General features: G+C 38.8%; 1 protein-coding gene across 6 annotated transcripts in view; it reads right to left on the bottom strand.

The window, feature by feature from the left end:
- Positions 1-23591, bottom strand: part of hrg (poly(A) polymerase hiiragi) — a 106468-nt gene that overhangs the window by 27761 nt on the left and 55116 nt on the right. For 4 of the 6 annotated variants that reach the window (XM_071666117.1, XM_071666115.1, XM_071666118.1 and 1 more), the window contains exons 9-10: positions 19123-19379; positions 15710-15805 (exon numbers count right to left, since the gene is read on the bottom strand). In XM_071666117.1, coding sequence (XP_071522218.1) covers positions 15710-15805; positions 19123-19379 — 353 coding nt within the window. Of the gene's footprint in view, positions 1-13015; positions 13064-15709; positions 15806-19122; positions 19380-23591 lie in introns of all 6 variants that reach the window. The other 2 variants (XM_071666119.1, XM_071666121.1) reach the window with 1 other exon arrangement.

Raw genomic sequence — 23591 nt, 5'->3', positions numbered from 1 at the left:
GTCTCAAGGTACCTGTCTGAGTGTTTTTCTGACAACCATGTTTACATCACTATTGTTGATTTTTTTATCTTTTGCCTACCTTTGTGAGTACAAGAGACTCATAATGCCTGGAGAAAGGTATGCAGGTATTACTGTTGGTAATGTGGGCAAGCATTTAAGGAAATGCAATGGACTGGATGTATAAATGCATGTTATAAAGCTTGATGGGGCTTTTTGATTTCGTTCACTGCACTGCACCATAGTGGATCTATTTACAATGTATTTGCCTACTTTGTGTATGCGATAAATGTGTACTGTTTAATAAAAGAGGCTTGCAGATGTCAGTGCTAATAATGTAGGCAAAAATTCAAGGAAAAGCATCAATCTGAATGTAAAAATGCAGGTTATAGGGAACACAGATTGTGGTTAACATACATCAGTAACTTCAGTACGAGCTGCATGCTCAAGCAATGGGAGGACCGTGTGTTGATCAGCATTCAGCAAATCAGTCCCTTTGGCTGCCAGTTTCAACAGCTTTCCACACAACTGTGCTTACTGAACTGTGATCAATTCGTTTATTGTATTTCTGCCTACCTTTGTGTCCAAAGCGACCCATAATGTCTAAAAGAAGACCTGCTGATGTCTGTGTTGGTCATGTGGGCAAGCCATTCAAGGAAAAGGAAGTCTGGATATAAAAATGAAGTTTATATGGCAACATGAGGCTCCTCATGACTGTATTTACAGCACTAAGGTAAAACAAAATTACTGTATCTTTGCCTATTTTGGCATACACAAGAAACCCAGAATGTCTGGAAAATATCCTGCAGATGTTAATGTTGCTAAGCAAGGCATAAAGATCATTATCTCACACTGATCTGAAGGAATGTACTGGTAGGTACAGTACCATAACTTACTGTATTTTCATGATGTTTTCAAAATTAAAAATTATTGTCACCATTCATGAATTGAATTAAGACACAATCATCATCTGTGCTATTACCAGTATACCAGTGAAGCCCTCATACACTGCTTGAAGGTGAGCAATGGTGGTCTCTATGCATTTTCATTGGAGCCATATTATCATTGGCTTGTTTCTTCTGCTGTTCCTGGTGCTACCTCGCTAATGCAGGAAACTGCAAACAAGTATGAAAACAATGTAAGCAGAAAACATTTCATCTTTTTCTGCACACACAGGAATACACAAAAGAGGAAACTTGCATGATAAAAAGGTTATTAACTACACCAACAGAGCAAAATTTCTATAAAACTGCTTTAAAAGGTGCCACCTCACTGACCTGGGAAACAGCGATTGAACCAGGGTGTGTGAGGCGTCTGGGGTAAACCATGGAAAGTTCTGTGGGGCCTGGCTGTGGAAAGGGAGCTGTGGTTTTGGTGCATTATACATGACGGCTAGAGACTGAGTGTGAATGAATGTGGCCTCTGTTGTCTAGCGCTACCTCATGCACATGTGAGGAGAGGGGGTTGTTATTTCATGTGTGGTGGGGTGGCAACGGGAATGAATAAGGGCAGACAGTATGAATTATGTACATGTGTATATATGAATATGTCTGTGTGTGTATATATATGTATACGTTGAGATGTATAGGTATGTATATGTGCGTGTGTGGGCGTGTATGTATATACATGTGAATGTGGGTGGGTTGGGCCATTCATTCGTCTGTTTCCTTGTGCTACCTCGCTAACACGGGAGACAGCGACAAAAGAAGGAACAGAGAAGGGGGCTAGGTGAGGATATTCCCTCAAAGGCCCACTCCTCTGTTCTTAGCGCTACCTCGCTGACGCGGGAAATGGTGAATAGTTTGAAAGAAAAAGATATATATATATATATCAGAAAAGAGGAGTGAATGTTGGGGTGAAGAAGGTGGTGAGAGTAAGTGAGCTTGGGAAGGAGACCTGTGTGGGGAAGTACCAGGAGAGACTGTGTACAGAATGGAAAAAGGTGAGAACAATGGAAGTAAGGGGAGTGGGGGAGGAATGGGATGTATTTAGGGAATCAGTGATGGATTGCGCAAAAGATGCTTGTGGCATGAGAAGAGTGGGAGGTGGGCTGTTTAGAAAGGGTAGTGAGTGGTGGGATGAAGAAGTAAGAGTATTAGTGAAAGAGAAGAGAGAGGCATTTGGACGATTTTTGCAGGGATAAAATGCAATTGAGTGGGAGAAGTATAAAAGAAAGAGACAGGAGGTCAAGAGAAAGGTGCAAGAGGTGAAAAAAAGGGCAAATGAGAGTTGGGGTGAGAGACTATCAGTAAATTTTAGGGAGAATAAAAAGATGTTCTGGAAGGAGGTAAATAGGGTGCGTAAGACAAGGGAGCAAATAGGAACTTCAGTGAAGGGCGTAAATGGGGAGGTGATAACAAGTAGCGGTGATGTGAGAAGGAGATGGAATGAGTATTTTGAAGGTTTGTTGAATGTGTCTGATGACAGAGTGGCAGATATAGGGTGTTTTGGTCGAGGTGGTGTGCAAAGTGAGAGGGTTAGGGAAAATGATTTGGTAAACAGAGAAGAGGTAGTAAAAGCTTTGCGGAAGATGAAAGCCGGCAAGGCAGCAGGTTTGGATGGTATTGCAGTGGAATTTATTAAAAAAGGGGGTGACTGTATTGTTGACTGGTTGGTAAGGTTATTTAATGTATGTATGACTCATGGTGAGGTGCCTGAGGATTGGCGGAATGCGTGCATAGTGCCATTGTACAAAGGCAAAGGGGATAAGAGTGAGTGCTCAAATTACAGAGGTATAAGTTTGTTGAGTATTCCTGGTAAATTATATGGGAGGGTATTGATTGAGAGGGTGAAGGCATGTACAGAGCATCAGATTGGGGAAGAGCAGTGCAGTTTCAGAAGTGGTAGAGGATGTGTGGATCAGGTGTTTGCTTTGAAGAATGTATGTGAGAAATACTTAGAAAAGCAAATGGATTTGTATGTAGCATTTATGGATCTGGAGAAGGCATATGATAGAGTTGATAGAGATGCTCTGTGGAAGGTATTAAGAATATATGGTGTTGGAGGCAAGTTGTTAGAAGCAGTGAAAAGTTTTTATCGAGGATGTAAGGCATGTGTACGTGTAGGAAGAGAGGAAAGTGATTGGTTCTCAGTGAATGTAGGTTTGCGGCAGGGGTGTGTGATGTCTCCATGGTTGTTTAATTTGTTTATGGATGGGGTTGTAAGGGAGGTAAATGCAAGAGTCCTGGAAAGAGGGGCAAGTATGAAGTCTGTTGGGGATGAGAGAGCTTGGGAAGTGAGTCAGTTGTTGTTCGCTGATGATACAGCGCTGGTGGCTGATTCATGTGAGAAACTGCAGAAGCTGGTGACTGAGTTTGGTAAAGTGTGTGGAAGAAGAAAGTTGAGAGTAAATGTGAATAAGAGCAAGGTTATTAGGTACAGTAGGGGTGAGGGTCAAGTCAATTGGGAGGTGAGTTTGAATGGGGAAAAACTGGAGGAAGTGAAGTGTTTTAGATATCTGGGAGTGGATCTGTCAGCGGATGGAACCATGGAAGCGGAAGTGGATCATAGGGTGGGGGAGGGGGCGAAAATTTTGGGAGCCTTGAAAAATGTGTGGAAGTCGAGAACATTATCTCGGAAAGCAAAAATGGGTATGTTTGAGGGAATAGTGGTTCCAACAATGTTGTATGGTTGCGAGGCGTGGGCTATGGATAGAGATGTGCGCAGGAGGATGGATGTGCTGGAAATGAGATGTTTGAGGACAATGTGTGGTGTGAGGTGGTTTGATCGAGTAAGTAACGTAAGGGTAAGAGAGATGTGTGGAAATAAAAAGAGCGTGGTTGAGAGAGCAGAAGAGGGTGTTTTGAAATGGTTTGGGCACATGGAGAGAATGAGTGAGGAGAGATTGACCAAGAGGATATATGTGTCGGAGGTGGAGGGAACGAGGAGAAGAGGGAGACCAAATTGGAGGTGGAAAGATGGAGTGAAAAAGATTTTGTGTGATCGGGGCCTGAACATGCAGGAGGGTGAAAGGAGGGCAAGGAATAGAGTGAATTGGAGTCATGTGGTATACAGGGGTTGACGTGCTGTCAGTGGATTGAATCAAGGCATGTGAAGCGTCTGGGGTAAACCATGGAAAGCTGTGTAGGTATGTATATTTGCGTGTGTGGACGTGTGTATGTACATGTGTATGGGGGGGGGGGGTTGGGCCATTTCTTTCGTCTGTTTCCTTGCGCTACCTCGCAAACGCGGGAGACAGCGACAAAGTATAAAAAAAAAAAAAAAAAAAAAAAAAAATATATATATATATACTTATCCCTGGGAAGAGGAGAGAAAAAATACTTCCCATGTATTCCCTGCGTGTCAAAGAAGGTGACAATAAAAGGGGAGGGAGAGTGGGGCTGGAAATCCTACCCTCTCGTTTTTAATTTTCCAAAAGGAGGAACAAAGAAGGGGCCCATGTGGGGATATTCCCTCAAAAGCTCAGTCCTCTGTTGTTAACACTACCTTGCTAATGCGGGAAATGGCAAATAGTAGGAAAAAAGGATGTGGAAAGGGAGCTGTAGTTTCGATGCATATACACATGACAGCTAGAGACTGAGTGTGAACAAATGTGGCCTGTTTTGTCTTTTCCTAGTGCTACCTTGCACGGTAAGAGGGTGTGTGCTATTTCATGTGTGGAGGGGTGGCAATGGGAATGGATGAAGAGAGCAAGTATGAATATGCACATGTGTATATATGAATATATCTGTGTATGTATATGTATGTATACGTTGAAATGTATAGGTATATATATGTGCGTGTGTGGGCGTTTATGTATATACATGTGTATGTGGGTAGGTTGGGCCAATCTTTTGTCTGTTTCTTTGTGCTATCTCACTAATGCGAAAGACGGCGATTAAGTATAATAAATAAATAAATAAATAAATAAATATATACATAAACCTTACAAGAAGGAGATATCAAATATCATTATGAACAATAGCAAGGAACTTGACTAATGAGAGAGATTACAATGATTATTATTTCTTTTCTTTATTATACTTTGTCGCTGTCTCCCACGTTAGCGAGGTAGCACAAAGAAACAGACGTAAGAATGGCCCAACCCACCCACATACACATGTATATACATACACGTCCACACATGCATATATACATACCTATACATTTCAACATATACACATATATATACATACACAGACATATACGTATATATACACATGTACATAATTGATACTTGCTGCCTTTATTCATTCCCATTGCCACCCTGCCACACATGAAATGATAACCCCCTCCACTCTGCATGCGCGCGAGGTAGCGCTAGCACAAAGGCCACATTCGTTCACACTCAGTCTCTAGCTGTCATGTATAATGCACTGAAACCACAGCTCCCTTTCCACATCCAGGCCCCACAACTTTCCATGGTTTACCCCAGATGCTTCACATGCCTTCGTTCAATCCATTGACAGCACGTCCACCCCGGTATACCACATCATTCCAATTCACTCTATTCCTTGCACGCCTTTCACCCTCCTGCATGTTCTGGCCCTGATTGCTCAAAATCTTTTTCACTATCTTTCCACCTCCAATTTGGTCTCCCACCTCTCCTCGTTCCCTCCACCTCTGACACATATATCCTCTTGGTCAATCTTTCCTCACTCATTCTCTCCATGTGACCAAACCATTTCAAAACACCCTCTTCTGCTCTCTCAACCACACTCTTTTTATTACCACACATCTCTCTTCTCCTTTCATTACTTTCTTGATCAAAACACCTCACATCACATATTATCCTCAAACATCTCATTTCCAACACATCCACCCTCGTCCACACAACTCTATCCATAGCTCACACCTCACAACCACATAACATTGTTGGAACCACTATTCCTTCAAACATACCCATTTTTGCTTTCCGAGATACTGTTCTCGCCTTCACACATTTTTCAACGCTCCCAGAACTTTCGCCCCCTCCCCCACCCTATGACTCACTCCCGCTTCCATGGTTCCATCCGCTGCCAAATCCACTCCCAGATATCTAAAACACTTCACTTCCTCCAGTTTTTCTCCATTCAAACTTACCTCCCAATTGACTTGTCCCTCAACCCTACTGTACCTAATAACCTTGCTCTTATTCACATTTACTCTCAGCTTTCTTCTTTCACACACTTTACCAAACTCAGTCACCAGCTTCTGCAGTTTCTCACCCAAATCAGCCACCAGCATTGTATCATCAGCAACAACAACTGACTCACTTCCCAAGCTCTCTCATCCACAACAGACTGCATACTTTCCCCTCTCTCCAAAACCCTTGCATTCACCCTCCTAACAACCCCATCCATAAACAAATTAAACAACCATGGAGACATCACACACCTCTGCCACAAAACGACATTCACTGAGAACCAATCACTTTCATCTCTTCCTACACGTACACATGCCTTGCATCCTCGATAAAAACTTTTCACTGCTTCTAACAACTTGCCTCCTACACCATATATTCTTACTACCTTCCACAGATTACAATGTATAACACCAAAATCATAACTAGTTGCAGTGATCAAACTACAAATGATATAAGCCAATGACATTAGAGAGAAAGCACCTGTCATCAACATCCAGACAAACATGACTGCCACCATAAAGTTCTTTGATGGCCTGCCGACAGGACATAGACCTATGCCATTTTAGGATGGATGGGATATGTCACTGACCCACCAAAAGCTACCAAGTCCGCCATCTCTGAACAGCAGCTTACAAAGGTCAAAGAGAATAAGATGAGACCAACCTGAGCTCAACTCCACATCTGGACAATAATGGTCTTACTTGGCTCTACTTAAGTGTATTTAGTGACAGACTTTCTATATTTCAAACTCATTTAATATTGTTCTTCTGTGTTTTTCTACATTTTCCTGTCTCCATATTTTGTATTTAGATTGTAAGTCATATGACCCTTCATGATACTGATGTTTCCATTTTACATATCATATCCAAGTTTTGTGACTTTTTTTCTCTCTTTTTTTAGATTCCTGATAATACCTCTGTGAAGGCAAAAGCTTGACTGTAATAAATGCATAACTTTGGAAAACTGGTGTTTGAGCACCAACCTAATGATAGAATGACACTGAGGAAATAGGAGAAAATAAGAAACAATAACTCTAAATATACTGTCATATTCAATTCTATGTGCATTAGAGAAAACCTGCTCCTAGCTTACACTAAAATATATATATATACAATCCTACCCAAGTGCAAAGATAGTTTGTTTTCTAAAGTACTTCATGTTTACAAATACATCATTGGTGCTCTGCAACAAACTGAAACCACTTAAACATAGCCACAGTAATAAGCATGCATAAGTTCACCTATGCACATTTTGTGTTAGTTTATCAAATGTCCACAAAGCGTCCACAAAAAATGTCCATCCCCCAATTACTTTCAAAGGCAATACATGGCTAAGGTTTAATGTCGTTACAAGCACATGACGCTTTCAGGATGACTCATCGTACATCTGCTTGCTTAGACCAGGGTTTCTAACACTGAAAGTACCTGCAACCTGCCTCAGTGTGCCTCAGGCTATCTTCAGGGAAGAATGTTCTTTATTTTCCTAGCTGCCACTTTATTTTGAGAACTCTGTTTCTGGGCACTGTATTTCTTCCACCTAAGCTTCAAGGCGGTTGACTCTTGCCTTTCTAAGGAAGATAAAGCATGAATTCTTGCCCGGAAACAAGAAAATGTAGGTAATGTGAGGTTTCCAGGTGCACTGGATGCTCTGAAGGCACAGTCAGGCGCATGCTTCCAGCAATACCTCATCAGTGCGTCACCTTATTCAGGAGATGAAGACCCTATGGATCTAGAATTCTTAGTGAACTTTGCCAATTCCATACTCTGAAGTCTGCAGATATTAATCAAGGCCAAAGGAGAGATGACAGAGAAATAAAATATAAGTGTGACATTGCCTTTGAAAATGTATGGGGAGGTGGACAAGGTTTATTGCAGACACTGTATTTCCTTTCACTACTTTTCAAAAATTTTACTAACACCAGATCTGGATGCAGGTAACATTTTTGTGCACAAGGGGGTGAGCCATCCTAGTATCCCTGAGGTAAATGAGGTACATAGATGTATAAGATAATTATCAGTATGTGAAAGTTTTAGGTTTTACATCCTTCTATGAGGTTTTGTCTGTAAATGATTGCTCTATCATATCATAAACACTAAATAGTAAATCTTATAAAATACCCATCACAACAGTGAATTTCATGAGATGCTTAATATCAAAAGCACATAAATGTTTGTAATAATTATCAAAACATGAAGCTGATTTTGTTTGTACATTTTTTCTTACATGCTTTTGTTCATGAATGATAGCTCCATAACACCTTATACACCAAACAGTAAATCATATACTAACACCACCATCATAGTGAGTTTGAAGAGATGTATATCATCCCTAGAGTGTACATTTACCATAAGTATCAGTTTGTGATGCAGTTCTTAATCTCACAATGTGTTTTTAAGAGCTTCCATTCATAGAGGATTGCTATATAACACCACACACACCAAACAGCACATCTTATCCTAACATTACCTTTAAAAAAGTAAGTTTGTTGATTGTCACTATACAAATCAAAGGTGTTACTGGACTAGCCTGTTTGAGGTTAAAAATGCATGTGAAAGTCACCTTTATGCACAAGCAGTATCATTGAGAGTACATTCTTGTTACATAACTTTTTACTCCAAAGGAGTCAACATTCCACAGTTACTGGAAGCAGCACAGCCTTGGGCTGCGGGAGCCTTTAAGGGGGTCATGGATAACAAGGGCTTTCTTAGAAATTGTGGTCCAAGGGTAACTACAAATAGATAAATAAAATAAATATATTTACAAACATTATCTTCATACTTTCTGATAACAAATATCCTTCTTTTTACCTATTCTGTAACAATCTATTTTGTGTGAAAGGTTGGCATGCATTTCAAGCCATAAAATGCACCTATAAACCCATAAATGAATTTTCAGTTAATTTTCAGATATTTTGATGCATATTGCATCCTAAGCATAAACTGGTGTAGGTATTCTGGAGACCACATTTTGAAACATCCATGCACTATGGTGTTAAAAGCACATTAAACCACTCAAAAATGGCTGCAGTTTACACAGTATACCAATGAAGCACTGTGAAGCAAAAGAGGGAGCACTTATGAATTCAGAGCAGCATTACAGTCTAACATCACACTACAAAAAACATTGGCAGCTGCCTTGTGGAGTTTCTGGTGAGTTATGGACTTTCTCCTGCACACTTCAGGATCTTCAAAGTCTACAAAGTCTCTTGGGAAGAATCCTGGTGAGTCTCATTTTCCATGGTCCCTTAATTCTGAGGGGACACTTTGGCAAAATTCTTAGTGCCTTCACATTTCTTGACTGAACAGTGTAAACTGAGCCAAATTTTCTCCCACAAACAAGAGCACTATCTAGGTAACGGAAGAGTACACTAGCAATGAGAGTTTGGGCATCAATGACAGATATTGCACCCACCTTATGCAGTAATGAGTTACTGCACTCACCTTGTGCATGATTGCACTACTGCAATGAGTTTCTTCTTTGAAAACATGAAACCTTCTTAGAGGCTAACTGGGTAGTCATCAGCAAGTGTCTACTGTCACTTTTATAGGTTGCATGATTTTTTTTTCCAAATAATTTTACATCTAAATAAGCCTAAACAGGAAACCTTAAGAGATACCAGATTTGCAAGTTCTGCATACCATACTATTAGCATCAGAAAATATGCAGCAGCAGTGCCACCATGCATGAATATCTAACTGTTCTACGTATGCTAATACTCATACCACTCTGAAAGAGTCATTTCACTAAGTTCAGAGCAAGCAGGATGAAGAAGATTCATAAAATGGGAAGGGATGGAGGGTAATCCCTTGGTACTACAGCATGCTTAAGAATATCTTTTTAATTTCAAAAACTTGTTTTATCAGAATCTTAATATTGAAGGTGGGGAATGATGGCTGAAACAATACAATTATCTAAAGAGCAAAAATAGCTGGAGTGCAGATTTTAAGAGTGATAAAGGAGCCAAATTGACATTTATGGTATGGTGATTATTACAGGAAGCTGATGCAACCCAACCTAATCAAAGTATGAGACATGATGATATGATATCTGGAATGCTAATATTCTCTATACATTCAGGTACTTCTTCTAGCCATTTACTGTATTCTCACTTGTGTTCACATTATCATTTCTTAAGAAGGAAGCAAAACTTTTGTTAATATCATTTCACATGTCAATCAAATCCATTAGTTAATCTATTTACTTACTAACTTAAAGTATTCTTCTTACTTAACAAACACAGAAGATGAGTCAGTCTCTACTGTCTTGTAAAGAACTCCCATTATAGATGACTAGGGAATAAGTTTTCTGACAGAGAAGGTTCTTTTCCTTAATCACAATTACACTGCAATACCAGCGATGATCTACAAATTCTCAAAATCAACACTGTTCTCCAAAGGCTGCTATTTTTTCACTTCTCTAGACTTTACAGCTTTCCTGACTTCAACCTCTCACTTTCAATGCATTGTTATGATTATTTTCCCCCACTGTGTATCTGCATTTTGGCATTGTTAATATTGTCACACAGAGCATAGTTCCACTATTAAACTGGCTGAATTTGAATGGGCAAAAAATATGGTTAGTTACCCCTCACTCTAATAAAAAAAAAATACAAATCATGGAAATATGAAAGTTGTACTCACCCTTTAAAAAGCTTTTTCAGTGCTCCTGAATTTTATGGTTGTACTGTAAGTGTAGATGAATTACTTAGGGAAGGTTGAGGTGAACTTGAAGTGAGGGTGCTGGAACTGGTTGATCGCTTTTGACCAACATATACCAAATATAATGCAGCTTAAAATTTCTAAATTACTCAACATAAAAACTGCAAGGCTCTTAGATCTCTGTCTTTCTTTAAAAAATTACCCATTTTTAGTCTAACTTACAAGATAAACACACAGCTTCCCTCTCCCTTTCCCTGAACCACTCTCTCCTCTCTCCACTTCATTTGTACAATGAGTATGCCTCACTTTCTTTTCTTATCAGAATAATCACAGTCATCCTCAGTGTCAAGAAACCATCCAAAGGGGCTAGCATTATCAAATAATAAGAAATAACAAAATCTCATAACACACTCTTGCTGGCTCACTAGGAACAGAGAAGCACCTTACTAATGTCCTCTGGATGCTACCAGTAAAATTATGAAATATCAAAATATAATGTTCACTCTTGGATGAATCTCATTGTGCCCAAATATTTATGTGGTGGGATTTCCATTTCCTTCCTCAGGGTAAATTTTGTCTTAATGTTGGAAATCCACGTATTTCAGTTTGCCGTATTTTGGATAAATGGATTTTTTTTCTGTTGGGATATAGCATCTGCTTTACCCATATAATAGCCAAATAACATAAAGAACTCTTAAAGAGGATTTTGAGAACTACTGTTCAAGCCTAAAAACTTAAGAGTATGGAGACAACTCACAAGTGAAATACTTGGAAAGGAAGATTCATGCACCATCCTGTTGAAACTGCAGGTTAATGTTTGTCTAATATAAACTTTTTATTTACTAATGAATATTATTTCATATTTTCTATCAATGACTTATCTATTTACTTACAGTTTTGCATACTATATATCTTATTTAATGACTGTGTATATATTCAACTAATTATATAAAATTCATTCATGACTTTATATATCATACTTAACTTCATTTTCATTTGCATGGGTTGGATCAGGTGCATACAAGCATGGGGATCAATAATGCAAAATCAAGGTCTTGAACCCGAACCTGCAGGCTGCCAAAGGGCAGGGGCACTCAGTTCTCCAAGAGACCTGCTGCCCTGCTATGTTTACTTACCTGTCTATCTATCAACTATTGTTACACCCAACTTAATAGGTTGGATCCCGTACATACAGCCTCTGTGATAGCACTCTCACACACACACACACACACACACACACACACACACACACACACACACCTAATCCATGCACAGTGTATCAAAAGAGAAACATGAACTTCAACAATTCCAAAAGAGCTTCTCACTTTTTGCACAAAAGACATGGACTTCAACCACAAAAGAGCTTCTTACTTTTTCACTTTTTACACCAAGTTAATCCATCAAGCAAAACCGTTGCCTCCATTCAATGAATGAAATGAGACATTCAAGTATATATTATCAATATTGTTCTTCAAATGATCATTCATCAAAATTCTTTTTCCAAGGGAGAAGTTACTAGGAAATTAGGGTAATTAACAAGTTAAGAAATATCATACAGTACTCTGAAGGAGATGCTAATGAGAGTTGATAATAAAGTAACTTTAGGAAGTTATGGACATAAAATGATGAGTATCAATGTATATATACATGCAATATGAGTGTGCAGGTACACACACAATAAAGCCATGTTGAAGAGAAATGCCAAAAAGACATGCAGTCATCATAGTGTTTTCACAGGGAGAATAATTTGTAAGGATCATTGTTTCTAAAAAAGGTGGAAAAGACAACAAATGAAAGGCTGAAGAGTAATATACAATTTAGCTTTAACAGGGCAAACATGCTGTGATGGGGAAGATTAGGGTCACCACTATAATGTAAAGTATGAAAGGATACAAGGGTATACATGTAGTTACACAATGCATTTTCAAGCAACATTACAATAAACACCATTCTAGAAATCTTTCACATTTCTTGTTCTCATGGCTGAGATCAAATTGCCACAAACAATACACAAATAATTAATAATCAATGTGAATAAGATAAGAGATAGAAGTAGGCTCTATGAAAAATGAAAATCAGTAAAGAAACAGCTACAGTATCAGTAATAAAGCATCAACATTTCAAAGAAGCTTGCAAGCATGGGAGTGGTTGCTCGTAACAAAGATTAACTACTAATGGGGAAGGAGGCAGGATGCAGCTGGCCACCATTATTCACATGTCATGCAGCAAACTGACAGGAGTCCTGAAACAACAAGCTTGGTAAAGTTACCCAAAACACAACATGAATCTAACTTACAGGTGCTGCCACTTTCTGCTACCCTCAGCTAGACAATGGTAAAGATTGCTGAAAGGAAATATAATATGCAATTAACCTTGAAATCATAATGTATAGTAAATTAACTGAATATATGTAAACCTTTAGCACCGTCAGTATAAACCATAAAAATATCTGTCCATTTGTACAGTAATAAACTAAGCATATGTAAATAGACACAAAGACTTACATACAAAAATTACAATAATAATTTTCACAATATCAGAGATCACCAGCTATTTTCAAAACTAGTAGCACAATGAACCATCATCACTCTACTAACCTAGCTATATCTCTACTGACTGTTCCCAAATGGAACTCCCTCAAGGGGGTGGCCACAGCAGTAGAATCTCCATAACTAGTTAACTCTAGTGCTGCTTCTTAGCCTTTCTTGCCTCGTCCTTAACAGGCCTCTGGTACAGGGCAACTCTAGCACAGTGTTTGCAGAGGTTCCTACTGACTACTTCTACCTAATGTTTGAACCCAATGGTCCTGCCTGAAAGTTCCTACCTACCACCACTATCATTCATAAATCCCACCGTTCAGCCAAAAGGCAGGGTGAGCACACAGTGCTCACCACAGGAAAATCTAGAGTTAGAATGAGCTGTGTGAGTTAAATGTTGTCAAGTATTATGTGTGACTAGGAGAGATTGCATGTTTGTGGACAGAATGCCAGGAGTCCACATGTGGGTGAGGCAGAAAGAAAAGACAGCTACCTTGGTCAGTGAAGCACAACTTGACAACCACTGAAGTGCTGGCTCACCATGCAGCCATCACTAACCCTTCCGATACTCAGATAGGTAGTACTTGTATCATATCAATTTCAAATATATGGACCAACGTCATTAATCAGGGTCTCTTATTTAAGATGTTTCTAAGCATGATATTCTATCTGATTTGACTTGATCTGATTTTGTGGAATTTGTAAAGCACTAAAACCTTATGGTTATTCACTGCTTTTTACCAAGAAAATATCTATAACCTTAAAACTATTTACATAAAATTATTCATTTTGGATTCCATTAAAAGATTCCCAAAATTTTATACTTATGTACATCTTTTCTTTCTTTTACACTATTCGCCATTTCCCGCGTTAGCGAGGTAGCATTAAGAACAGAGGACTGGGCCTTTGAGGGAATACCCTCACCTGGCCCAATTCTCTGTTCCTTCTTTTGGAAAATTAAAAAAAAAAAACGAGAGGGGAGGATTTCCAGCCCCCCGCTCCCTCCCCTTTTAGTCACCTTCTACGACACGCAGGGAATACGTGGGAAGTATTCTTAATCCCCTATCCCCAGGGATAACTTATGTACATATCATTGCATATTTTCTCTTTCTTTAGAACATGCCCAAAGATTAAAAAAAAAAAATTCACGCATATTCATCATTTTCCATGTCGGTGAGACAGGTCCAGGAAGAGATGATGAAACTGCCTCAATCACTCACATCCACATCCTAGTTGTCATGTACAATGCATTTAAACCAGTGCGCCCCTACCCACAACCAGGTCTCACGGACCTTTCCATGGTTTCCCTTGACTGCTTCATGTACCCTGGTTCAGCCCATTGACAGCACATCGTCCCCTGTATACCACATTACTCTAAATCACTTTTAATCCCTTGCATACCTTACACCCATCGAATGTCTGGGCCCCAAATCTTCAAATAATCTTTCAATCCATCCTTGTAACTTCTCTTTGGTTTCCCTCTTTTCCTTGTCCCCATGACTTCTAAAATGTATGCACTTTTAGTCATCCTTTCCTCATTCATCCACTCCTAATGTCCAAGCCATTTCAGGACACCTTATTCAGCTCTCTCATACATACCCCCTTTACTTACACATATCTCTCTTACCCCATAATATCCTTTTCAACCAACCATCCCCATGCCACATATCACCCTCAAACATTTAATTTACAACACATCCACCCTCTTCCTTACACTTTTGCCTAATCCCACAACTCACATCCATGCAGCACTGATAGGACTACTATACCATAAAACATACCCCTCCATGCCCTTCAAGACAGTGACCTCTCTTTCCACGAATTCCTCAGTACACCCAGGATCCTTGACCCCTCATCCACCCTATGGCTCACTTTAGCTCCCTTGGTTCCATTTGCTGTCATATCCACTCCCAGGTATCTAAAACACTCCATTCACTCTAAGTTCTCCCCATTCAAACCCATTCTCCATATAACCTGTTCCTCTTCACTGTTAAACCCAGTAACCTTGCTTTTATCAACTTCTACTGTCAACTTTCTCCTCTCACTCACTTTGCAAAAAAAAAATATATGGACACATCAAAAATCATATAACCACAAGTAAAGCCTCTTGCATACATCCTAACACTTGTATTACTTCTAATAACCCATGCTTACATCCTTTTCAGCTACATACTCTCTCACTCCACCCCACATCTAACCTTTCCACATGCCTAAATTGAATCGGTATCTAATACCATACATTTACCACTCCCTTCTTTGTTCTTCATCTCTGAACATAAGGTTTTGTTCTGTCCAATCCTATTACTCCATATCACAGTAATAAGAAATCTATTACAACAGCATATATCTTCTTTCATGCTAAATCAAAGCCAGATTTCATACTCTGTGAGTGTACTACTGATGAATTGCACAAAAATGTGCTCATGTAATCCAATTCTCTTTGCAACAATTACCTGTGTAGAATTCATTTCAGGTGCGAGACCTGGTATTGAAGTATTGGAGAAGGCCTCATCCAGAGAAATATTGGAGTCATCACCATTTAGGGTAGCCTGTGAAGGAAAAAGAAGGACGTGATATGGAGTGGCGAGCTTTGTTAGATATGGTAAAGCACTGGTCTGTAGCAAAATAAATGCCAGCAGAATCTGCAAGCAGCTGAAACTGTTTCTAAGAAGCAGATGCATAGTTTGGAGCTGAAAAACTGGGACCTAAGAAAATCATACAGACAGGATACCATTATGGGAATGCCTGATGAAATAAAGGATGGATGCAAGGACAACAACTAAAAGAATGCATCTGAGTAAGCTAAGGGGGAACAGTATATTAAGAATACCAAATGAAAGACTGAAAACTACCGTGTCACTATGTACATGAGAGATGTTTTAATGAGGCTAACTGCAGAAATGTACCAAGATCCTGGTGTCAGAGTGCTGTTTTGCATAAAAACCATACAATGTAGTGAATGTACAGCTACAAAAATCTGTATATATATTCAGACAAACAAACACAGCTTTCACATGAGATGAACATTATTTTCATAATGAAAATAGAATGTAAGCAATTTAAGAGCATCAATGCAAATATAAATATAAATTTTGTTTCACACTAGGCTAAACACACTTTTTAACATACCAACAGCTTCTTACTTCTAAAGACGCAAAAAGCTAAAACAATGTCTAGCTTTTTTTAAACAAAGGTGGAGTATACCTTAAGTACGATATATTAAACCTTCTGCTTGGAGAATGCTGAATTGCTTGTAAAAAGCCTAAGTAAAAACATGGCTAAGTGATTAACAAAAGATGGAAGTAGGCAAAAAGAAATGTGAAAAGTTTGAATGAGGACAGCGAAAAGAATTTATGACCAAAGGAAACAAAGAAGAATAATATGTTGGGAATTGTAATGCAACAGCAACTGAGGTATGCAGGAATGAGGTAAGAGAAAATAATATGTAGAGAGTTACAGTACAATCGACTGAGGTATGAATGAAAGGATGAGGTGAAATAGCCAACATTTATGGGGGCTCCTGGAGGTTAAATAGGATACAAGCAGTGAGAAGAAACTTTTTGCACAGACATTTTCTTTGGCAAAACAGCTTTCAAAATAAGGAGACCTATAATGTGTGATCTATCCAATGAAGGGCAGTACAGACCTGATAAAACAAAAACTACCTAACAATTCTTTCAATATTATCTTGTTAATCAATTTACAGAATGAAAAGATTCATCTAGTTTCTTCTTGAGACAGGATCATTGTGTAATTCAAATTGTAACCTATATTGCTGTTATGAAATATTTTTACCTTCAAGAACTTCTATCAAGCCTTCACTTCTAGAGATGGAATAGTTTGAGTTCCTTCAATCTTTCTTCATTTGGCAAATTCTTTAGTCCTGACATTAAAAAAAGTTGCTCTCTTCTTGACTTTTACAATTTGGCCATGAATTATGACTAAAGTAATAATAGACAATTTTCCCTCTGAACTTGAAATAGGACTAAAGTCCACATCAGTCAAAAAGTTTGAACATCCGTCTGACCCTCCCCTAACAAGAAAATGATGCCAAGGTCCCATGTGGTGCTATCCAAACGCGGTAGCTGACCCAAACCTCATGTACATATAACAACACAAAGTCATTTATCTCCCTTTTCTCTTTTAACTTTGTTTTGCCATTACTTAGGTAATCTATAGATGTTATCATATCAAAACATGCTGTGTAAGTAGTGTGTGTCATACATTACAATGCATAAGTAAAAATATCTAATGATAAAATACAATTGGTTCTCGTGAGTGCTTATGAGCTGGAAACACAGGGTAACAAAAGCCCTCTACAGTTTGTTCACCATTACAATACCTAAATAAAGGTATATAATGATACCATATGATATTCTTAACAAGTGCCCATTAGTTAGGATGGTAAGGCTGCTTTGCGAACCACTAGAATCATGAAAAAATCTGTAATTGAGCAGAATAATATGACCAAGAGATTTAACAATGTCCCAAGCAAAGTCATATTTGCTTGGTTGGATTAGGTTTGATTATCAAGCTGTGGGACTTGCTTCAGCAGTGCAATGCAACTGTGAATCTGATCATCAAACACATATATCTCCAACTGTAGCATTTCACTTAGAGCTATTCTCACTGTCTTTTGAATAATTCAATCTACATCTCTGATAACTGTTCCAAGCTAGAACTCCCTCAAGATTGTGGCCACAGCAATAGAGTCTCAATAACTAGTGAACTCTAGTACCACTTTTTAGCTTTTAGTGTCTCAACCTTAACAGGCCACTGGCAGAGGTCAACTATTGTGCAGTGTTTGCAGAAGCTCCAACTTAATGATCCTACAGACCACTTCTACTTAACACTCCTGCCTAATGTTCTTACTTAATATTTTTACCTAATGTTTCTACTTACTGCTCCTGCCTAAATGCTCCTACCCACCACGCCTACCCAGTGCTCCTAACATTTTGCCAAGGCAGGGCTACAGCAAAGTCTAGAGTTACAAAGAATGAGCTGTGTTAGTTAAGCATTGTCAAGTGTTTTGTACGACAAAGAGAGACTATATGTTTGCGAACAGAATGCCTGTCGTCCACATGTGGGTGGGGCAGAAAGAAAAGACAGCTATTTGAGCCAGAGGATTGCAACTTAACAACCACTGAAATGAGTGGGGCAGAAAGAAAAATACAGCTACCTGAGCCAGAGGAGTGCAACTTGACAACCAATGAAATGCTGTCTCACTATGCAGCCATCACTAACCCTCCCAATACCCAGGCTGGTAGTACTGGTAATACACCTCCCTCGTTGCTAGCTGCCTACCAACTACTACTTACCTAGACTAAACAGTAGTAAAAAGAGAAAAGTAGCATAAACTTTTTGGTGTGCTGTAAGTCAACTTACAGTTCTAAGAGTGCAATAGTACTTGAAAGAGCCCCTTTGCCAAATCTATCTAGGTGAAAATGATAAAGCTTATCATTCTGCTTATAATTGTTTCTTAAACTGATATTGGCTATGCTCCAGAATTACTAATAGCAATTGATTTCATAAAATTACATGAGAAGTATGCCTTTATCCTTCTTGTTCACTATGACTAAGGGAATGTAGTAAAAAGATGCTGAGGGAGTGAGAGGCATTTAACTCACCAGAAATGTTGAGTTATGAGGTTCTTAACCCCAAGAGATCCAAGGTGTCTCTTGTGGCTTGAGTGACAACCCAACCTTTTAAAAAAAATCTTACCTAGAAGTGAAATGTAAATAAGCACAAGAATCTTAAAGGATGGTCAAGGGCTGTGGAAAATGTACTAAAGTATGGTAAGTAATGATGATCTTCATATGGGATACTTCTTGTACCATGTAACCCTACACAAAGAGGACAGACTTACCTGAGGAGTGAGTGTTTCTGAGTCTCTTTTCACCTTCTTATTTGATTCTGGACTGTCCCTACTTGTAAAGTCTGAAAGTACAGGGTCAGATTTGCGCTTTTGTCCAATCGAACGTTGCTGTCCATCTTCTGTTTTGGATTTATATCTGTCTAAGACATCTTGTGAAAGGTAGTTTGACAGCTGTTTTCGTTTGACATACTTGCAGTTTACCTCCATGCCCTCCTTGTAGGCCTTGTTATAGGTACTCTGTTTGTACACTGCAGAGGAAAGGTTGAAATAAAATAAACACACGTTGTCTGATATCTGACAGCCCACAGGAAGACCCGAGAAATGTATCCACGAAAGACATGAAAGTGCCCATCTTCTTTAAAGAATAAAAGTCATATTACTGAAAAAAAAATATTTCTTTCATAATTTGTTTGCTGTTTCCCGCCTTAGCGAGGTAGCACCAAGAACAGATGACAAAGCCTTACAAAAAAATCCTTTCATGAATTCTTTCTCTGTTCCTTTGTTTAGAAACTAATAACACCATAGGGGAGGATTTCCAGGCCTCTCCAACTCATTTTAGTTGCCTTCTCTGATATGCAGATTTGTGGGTATTGTTCTTTCTCCCCTATCCCCAGAGATGATATATATCATTTTCATTAAGTAATTTTTTGATAAGCTGCAAATAAAATTCATAAGAGGCCCATTCTCTAAGGAAAACATTACCTGTCTTTTGTCCACATCATGATACTTTTTCTTACAGCTTTAGCCAGGATTTCAAAAGCATCAAACTATGCTGAAAGCAAAGCCAGTGCAAACAAATGAGCCTTTGGCTACTGAACTGGAGAGACTAAACTCCTGCAAGTCATCTAATGTTTCCCTGGGGTAATCTGCTCATTTATGATATTGAAAAAGGCAATTTACTTGTTAAAAAAAAATATTAACAATGAATCAAAGGAGAAAATCATAACACTGTATTCAATGCTCCTCAGACAAGATCTGTTCATGTAATATCATACTATATCCCATCAAGTTAAAATTTTAGGACTATGAGCAGTGCCTAAGGCGTTACCTTTCACTTTTAGAGCATACCCTGCATGTAGATTTTCCCCAACATTCTAGCTTCAAATCAGCAAATCTTTCAAGTGTCAAAGATCCATGAGCAATGCCAGAAACTTCTGCTGAATAATTTTGCAAATTGGTTTGGATATCATGCACTTAACCCTTAAATGGCAACAATCATCGTAAAATGTAAAAGTAAATGACAGCCAACATTATAAAATGCTTTATATGGGAATGGCGATCATCATCATATGACAAACACAGTAATGACAAACAATGATTTAACTTTTTTCACTTCTTTTTAAATATCATTTTTTTTTTTTAAGAAAGAGCCATTAGTAATCTACAGAGGTATCTTCCATTCCTAGGCAGGCCTGGGAAACATTTGGCTCTCCTCAGTACACATAACTGAGGTTTTGTGTGCAGTGATCCTGCAGAAACTATGTTAACTGCTGGTGATCTGAATAATGAGGAGGAACACACAATATTTGTATCACCTGGTGAGGAAAGTGAAGAAATAACTGACCTAGAAAGATACTTCAAAGGAAGCAAAGATGGAGGAAAACCACCACAAAACCCCCTCTACCTGTATTCCCACCACCATCATGTTCAGCCTTTGTCAAGTCACGTGAAAGAAATTGCGTAACCGTCTGATTTTCTCTAAGCAGTCTGGGGTGATGGAGAACTTTGATAACAAAGCGAAGATCCAGAGTATTTTCAAGCATTTCTTGACTCAAAAGTTTCATCTACAGAGTAGCACACAGTGTATCACTTAGTGTGTATAGTGTAGTATCCATGTTCTTCTACATCAAAACTGTCACTGTGTAAGATATATGAATAAAATGTGATACAGACAAACTGGACCTTCATGTCCTCCCTCTTATCTCGAGGTGGTCATATCCCCCTCCTCCCACTTGTTTTTAGTGCGCATAGAGCAATTTTTCTAATCTAATCCCTTTTACTCCTGCTAATGCTATACCTGTGTAAGAAATATGAAAAAAATGTGAAACTAGGTTCAGGAGCAATTAAAACAAGAAATACAAGATTTCCATATCCTCCCCTCTTATCTCACGTTATCAAAATGTATCCTATCACTCACTCACCCTACAATAGAATAACACAAAGGTTGTTATATATTTTTGTAATTTCCTTTACTTATGCATGCCAATTAATCGAATCATAAAGGAAAACTTTTTTGTACATGGTGATGGGATTTCTGGCCCTATTTAATCATTCAAGGGTTAAATTAGTTACCATTAAAAATGTCAAAACAGAAGGATTTTTCTCTAAGCTAAAAAGATCATTTGGCTCTGCTTAGTGAAGTCATAAAGATACCACAAGCTTGGGAGCCTTAACCATAGAAAAGAAGATACCCATTAAAAAATACAAGCCAATGATACATATCTCCCATGTCCAACCAATATATGGCTCTGACAGCTTACCTTACACCCTGAAAAGCTTACCATTGTAATTCTCAAGAGACCACGACTGTAATACAACATTAATCATGGAAAAGGGAATACATGAGTCAAAAAATACATGAAACTAGGAAAAAATAAACTTTATTATATACGAGTCATTACTACTCGAGCTTCTTTAGATCCTGAACTTTAATTGATTAGCACAAATTATGAATTGGAAGGAAGCATACTCCATAACCAAATATGGAACCAAAACTAACTTACCTTCTTGAATTTGGTATACATAAAAAGGGATGTTGCCAGTTCTTTATGCATCTTCTTTAATGGTTTTCACAATGTTAAAAAGCATCTTTACCTTAACAAGAGATGGATTTTACAGTTTAAAGTTTGAGACATTTTGTTGATAAAAATCTTTTGGTATTAGTGCTGGAAAAGATTAAATGAATTTAAAACAATCCACATGAATGCAGGACTCTCAAGAAGGATCATCATGCAAATACTGCACAAATGATGCTGATGAGCTCTGAACCTCATTTTCTGTTAAGAAGCCTTTTCAAGATATACCTTTCCCATGCACTGCATTGGGAATGTATCTAAAGAAAAATGAATGTCCAAAAAATCCATGCAAAGTGGGCCTAATGACTTATAGCACAAGGAAAAGTAAGAATACAATCCATATACATACACAGACATATACATATATACAAGTGTACATATTCATATTTGCTGCCTTCATCCATTCCTGTCGCTACCCCACCACACATGAAATGGCACCCCCCTTCCCCTGCACACACGTGAGGTAGCGCTAGGAAAGAACAACAAAGGCCACATTTGTTCACACCCAGTCTCTAGCTGTCATGTGTAATGCACCAAAACCACAGCTTCCTTTCCATATCCAGGCCCCACAAAACCTTCCATGGTTTACCCCAGGAGGTTCAATCCACTGACAGCATGTCAACCCCAGTATACCACATCAATCCAATTCACTCTATTCCTTGCATGCCTTTAACCTTCCTGTAAGTTCAGGCTCTGATCACTCAAAATCTTTTTCACTCCATCCTTCCACCTCCAATTTGGTCTCCCACTTCTCCTTGTTCCCTCCACCTCTGACACATATATCCTCTTTGTCAATCTTTCCTCACTCATTCTCTCCATGTGGCCAAACCATTTCAATAAATAAATGTGAAGTGTCTGGGGTAAACCATGGAAGGTTTTGTGGGGCCTGGATGTGGAAAGGGAGCTGTGGTTTCGGTGCATTATACATGACAGCTAGAGACTGAGTGTGAACGAATGTGGCCTTTGTTGTCTTTTCCTAGCGCTACCTCGCGCGTGTGTGGGGGAAGGGATTGTCATTTCATGTGTGGCGGGGTGGCAACGGGAATGAATGAAAGCAGCAAGTATGAATTATTTACAGGTGTATATATATGTATATATGTGTGTGTATATATATATATATATATATGTGTATAATAGCTTGGGAAGTGAGTCAGTTGTTGTTCGCTGATGATACAGCGTGGTGGCTGATTCATGTGAGAAACTGCAGAAGCTGGTGACTGAGTTTGGTAAAGTGTGTGAAAGAAGAAAGTTAAGAGTAAATGTGAATAAGAGCAAGGTTATTAAGTACAGTAGGGTTGAGGGTCAAGTCAATTGGGAGGTAAGTTTGAATGGAGAAAAACTGGAGGAAGTAAAGTGTTTTAGATATCTGGGAGTGGATCTGGCAGCAGATGGAACCATGGAGGCAGAAGTGGATCATAGGGTGGGGGAGGGGGTGAAAATCCTGGGAGCCTTGAAGAATGTGTGGAAGTCGAGAACATTATCTCGGAAAGCAAAAATGGGTATGTTTGAAGGAATAGTGGTTCCAACAATGTTGTATGGTTGCGAGGCGTGGGCTATGGATAGAGTTGTGTGCAGGAGGATGGATGTGCTGGAAATGAGATGTTTGAGGACAATGTGTGGTGTGAGGTGGTTTGATCGAGTAAGTAACGTAAGGGTAAGAGAGAT

This window comes from Panulirus ornatus, chromosome 10 (assembly GCF_036320965.1).
Source record: "Panulirus ornatus isolate Po-2019 chromosome 10, ASM3632096v1, whole genome shotgun sequence".
In the NCBI taxonomy this organism is placed as follows: Eukaryota; Metazoa; Arthropoda; class Malacostraca; order Decapoda; family Palinuridae; genus Panulirus; species Panulirus ornatus.
This window is presented reverse-complemented; position numbering and strand designations above follow the sequence as displayed.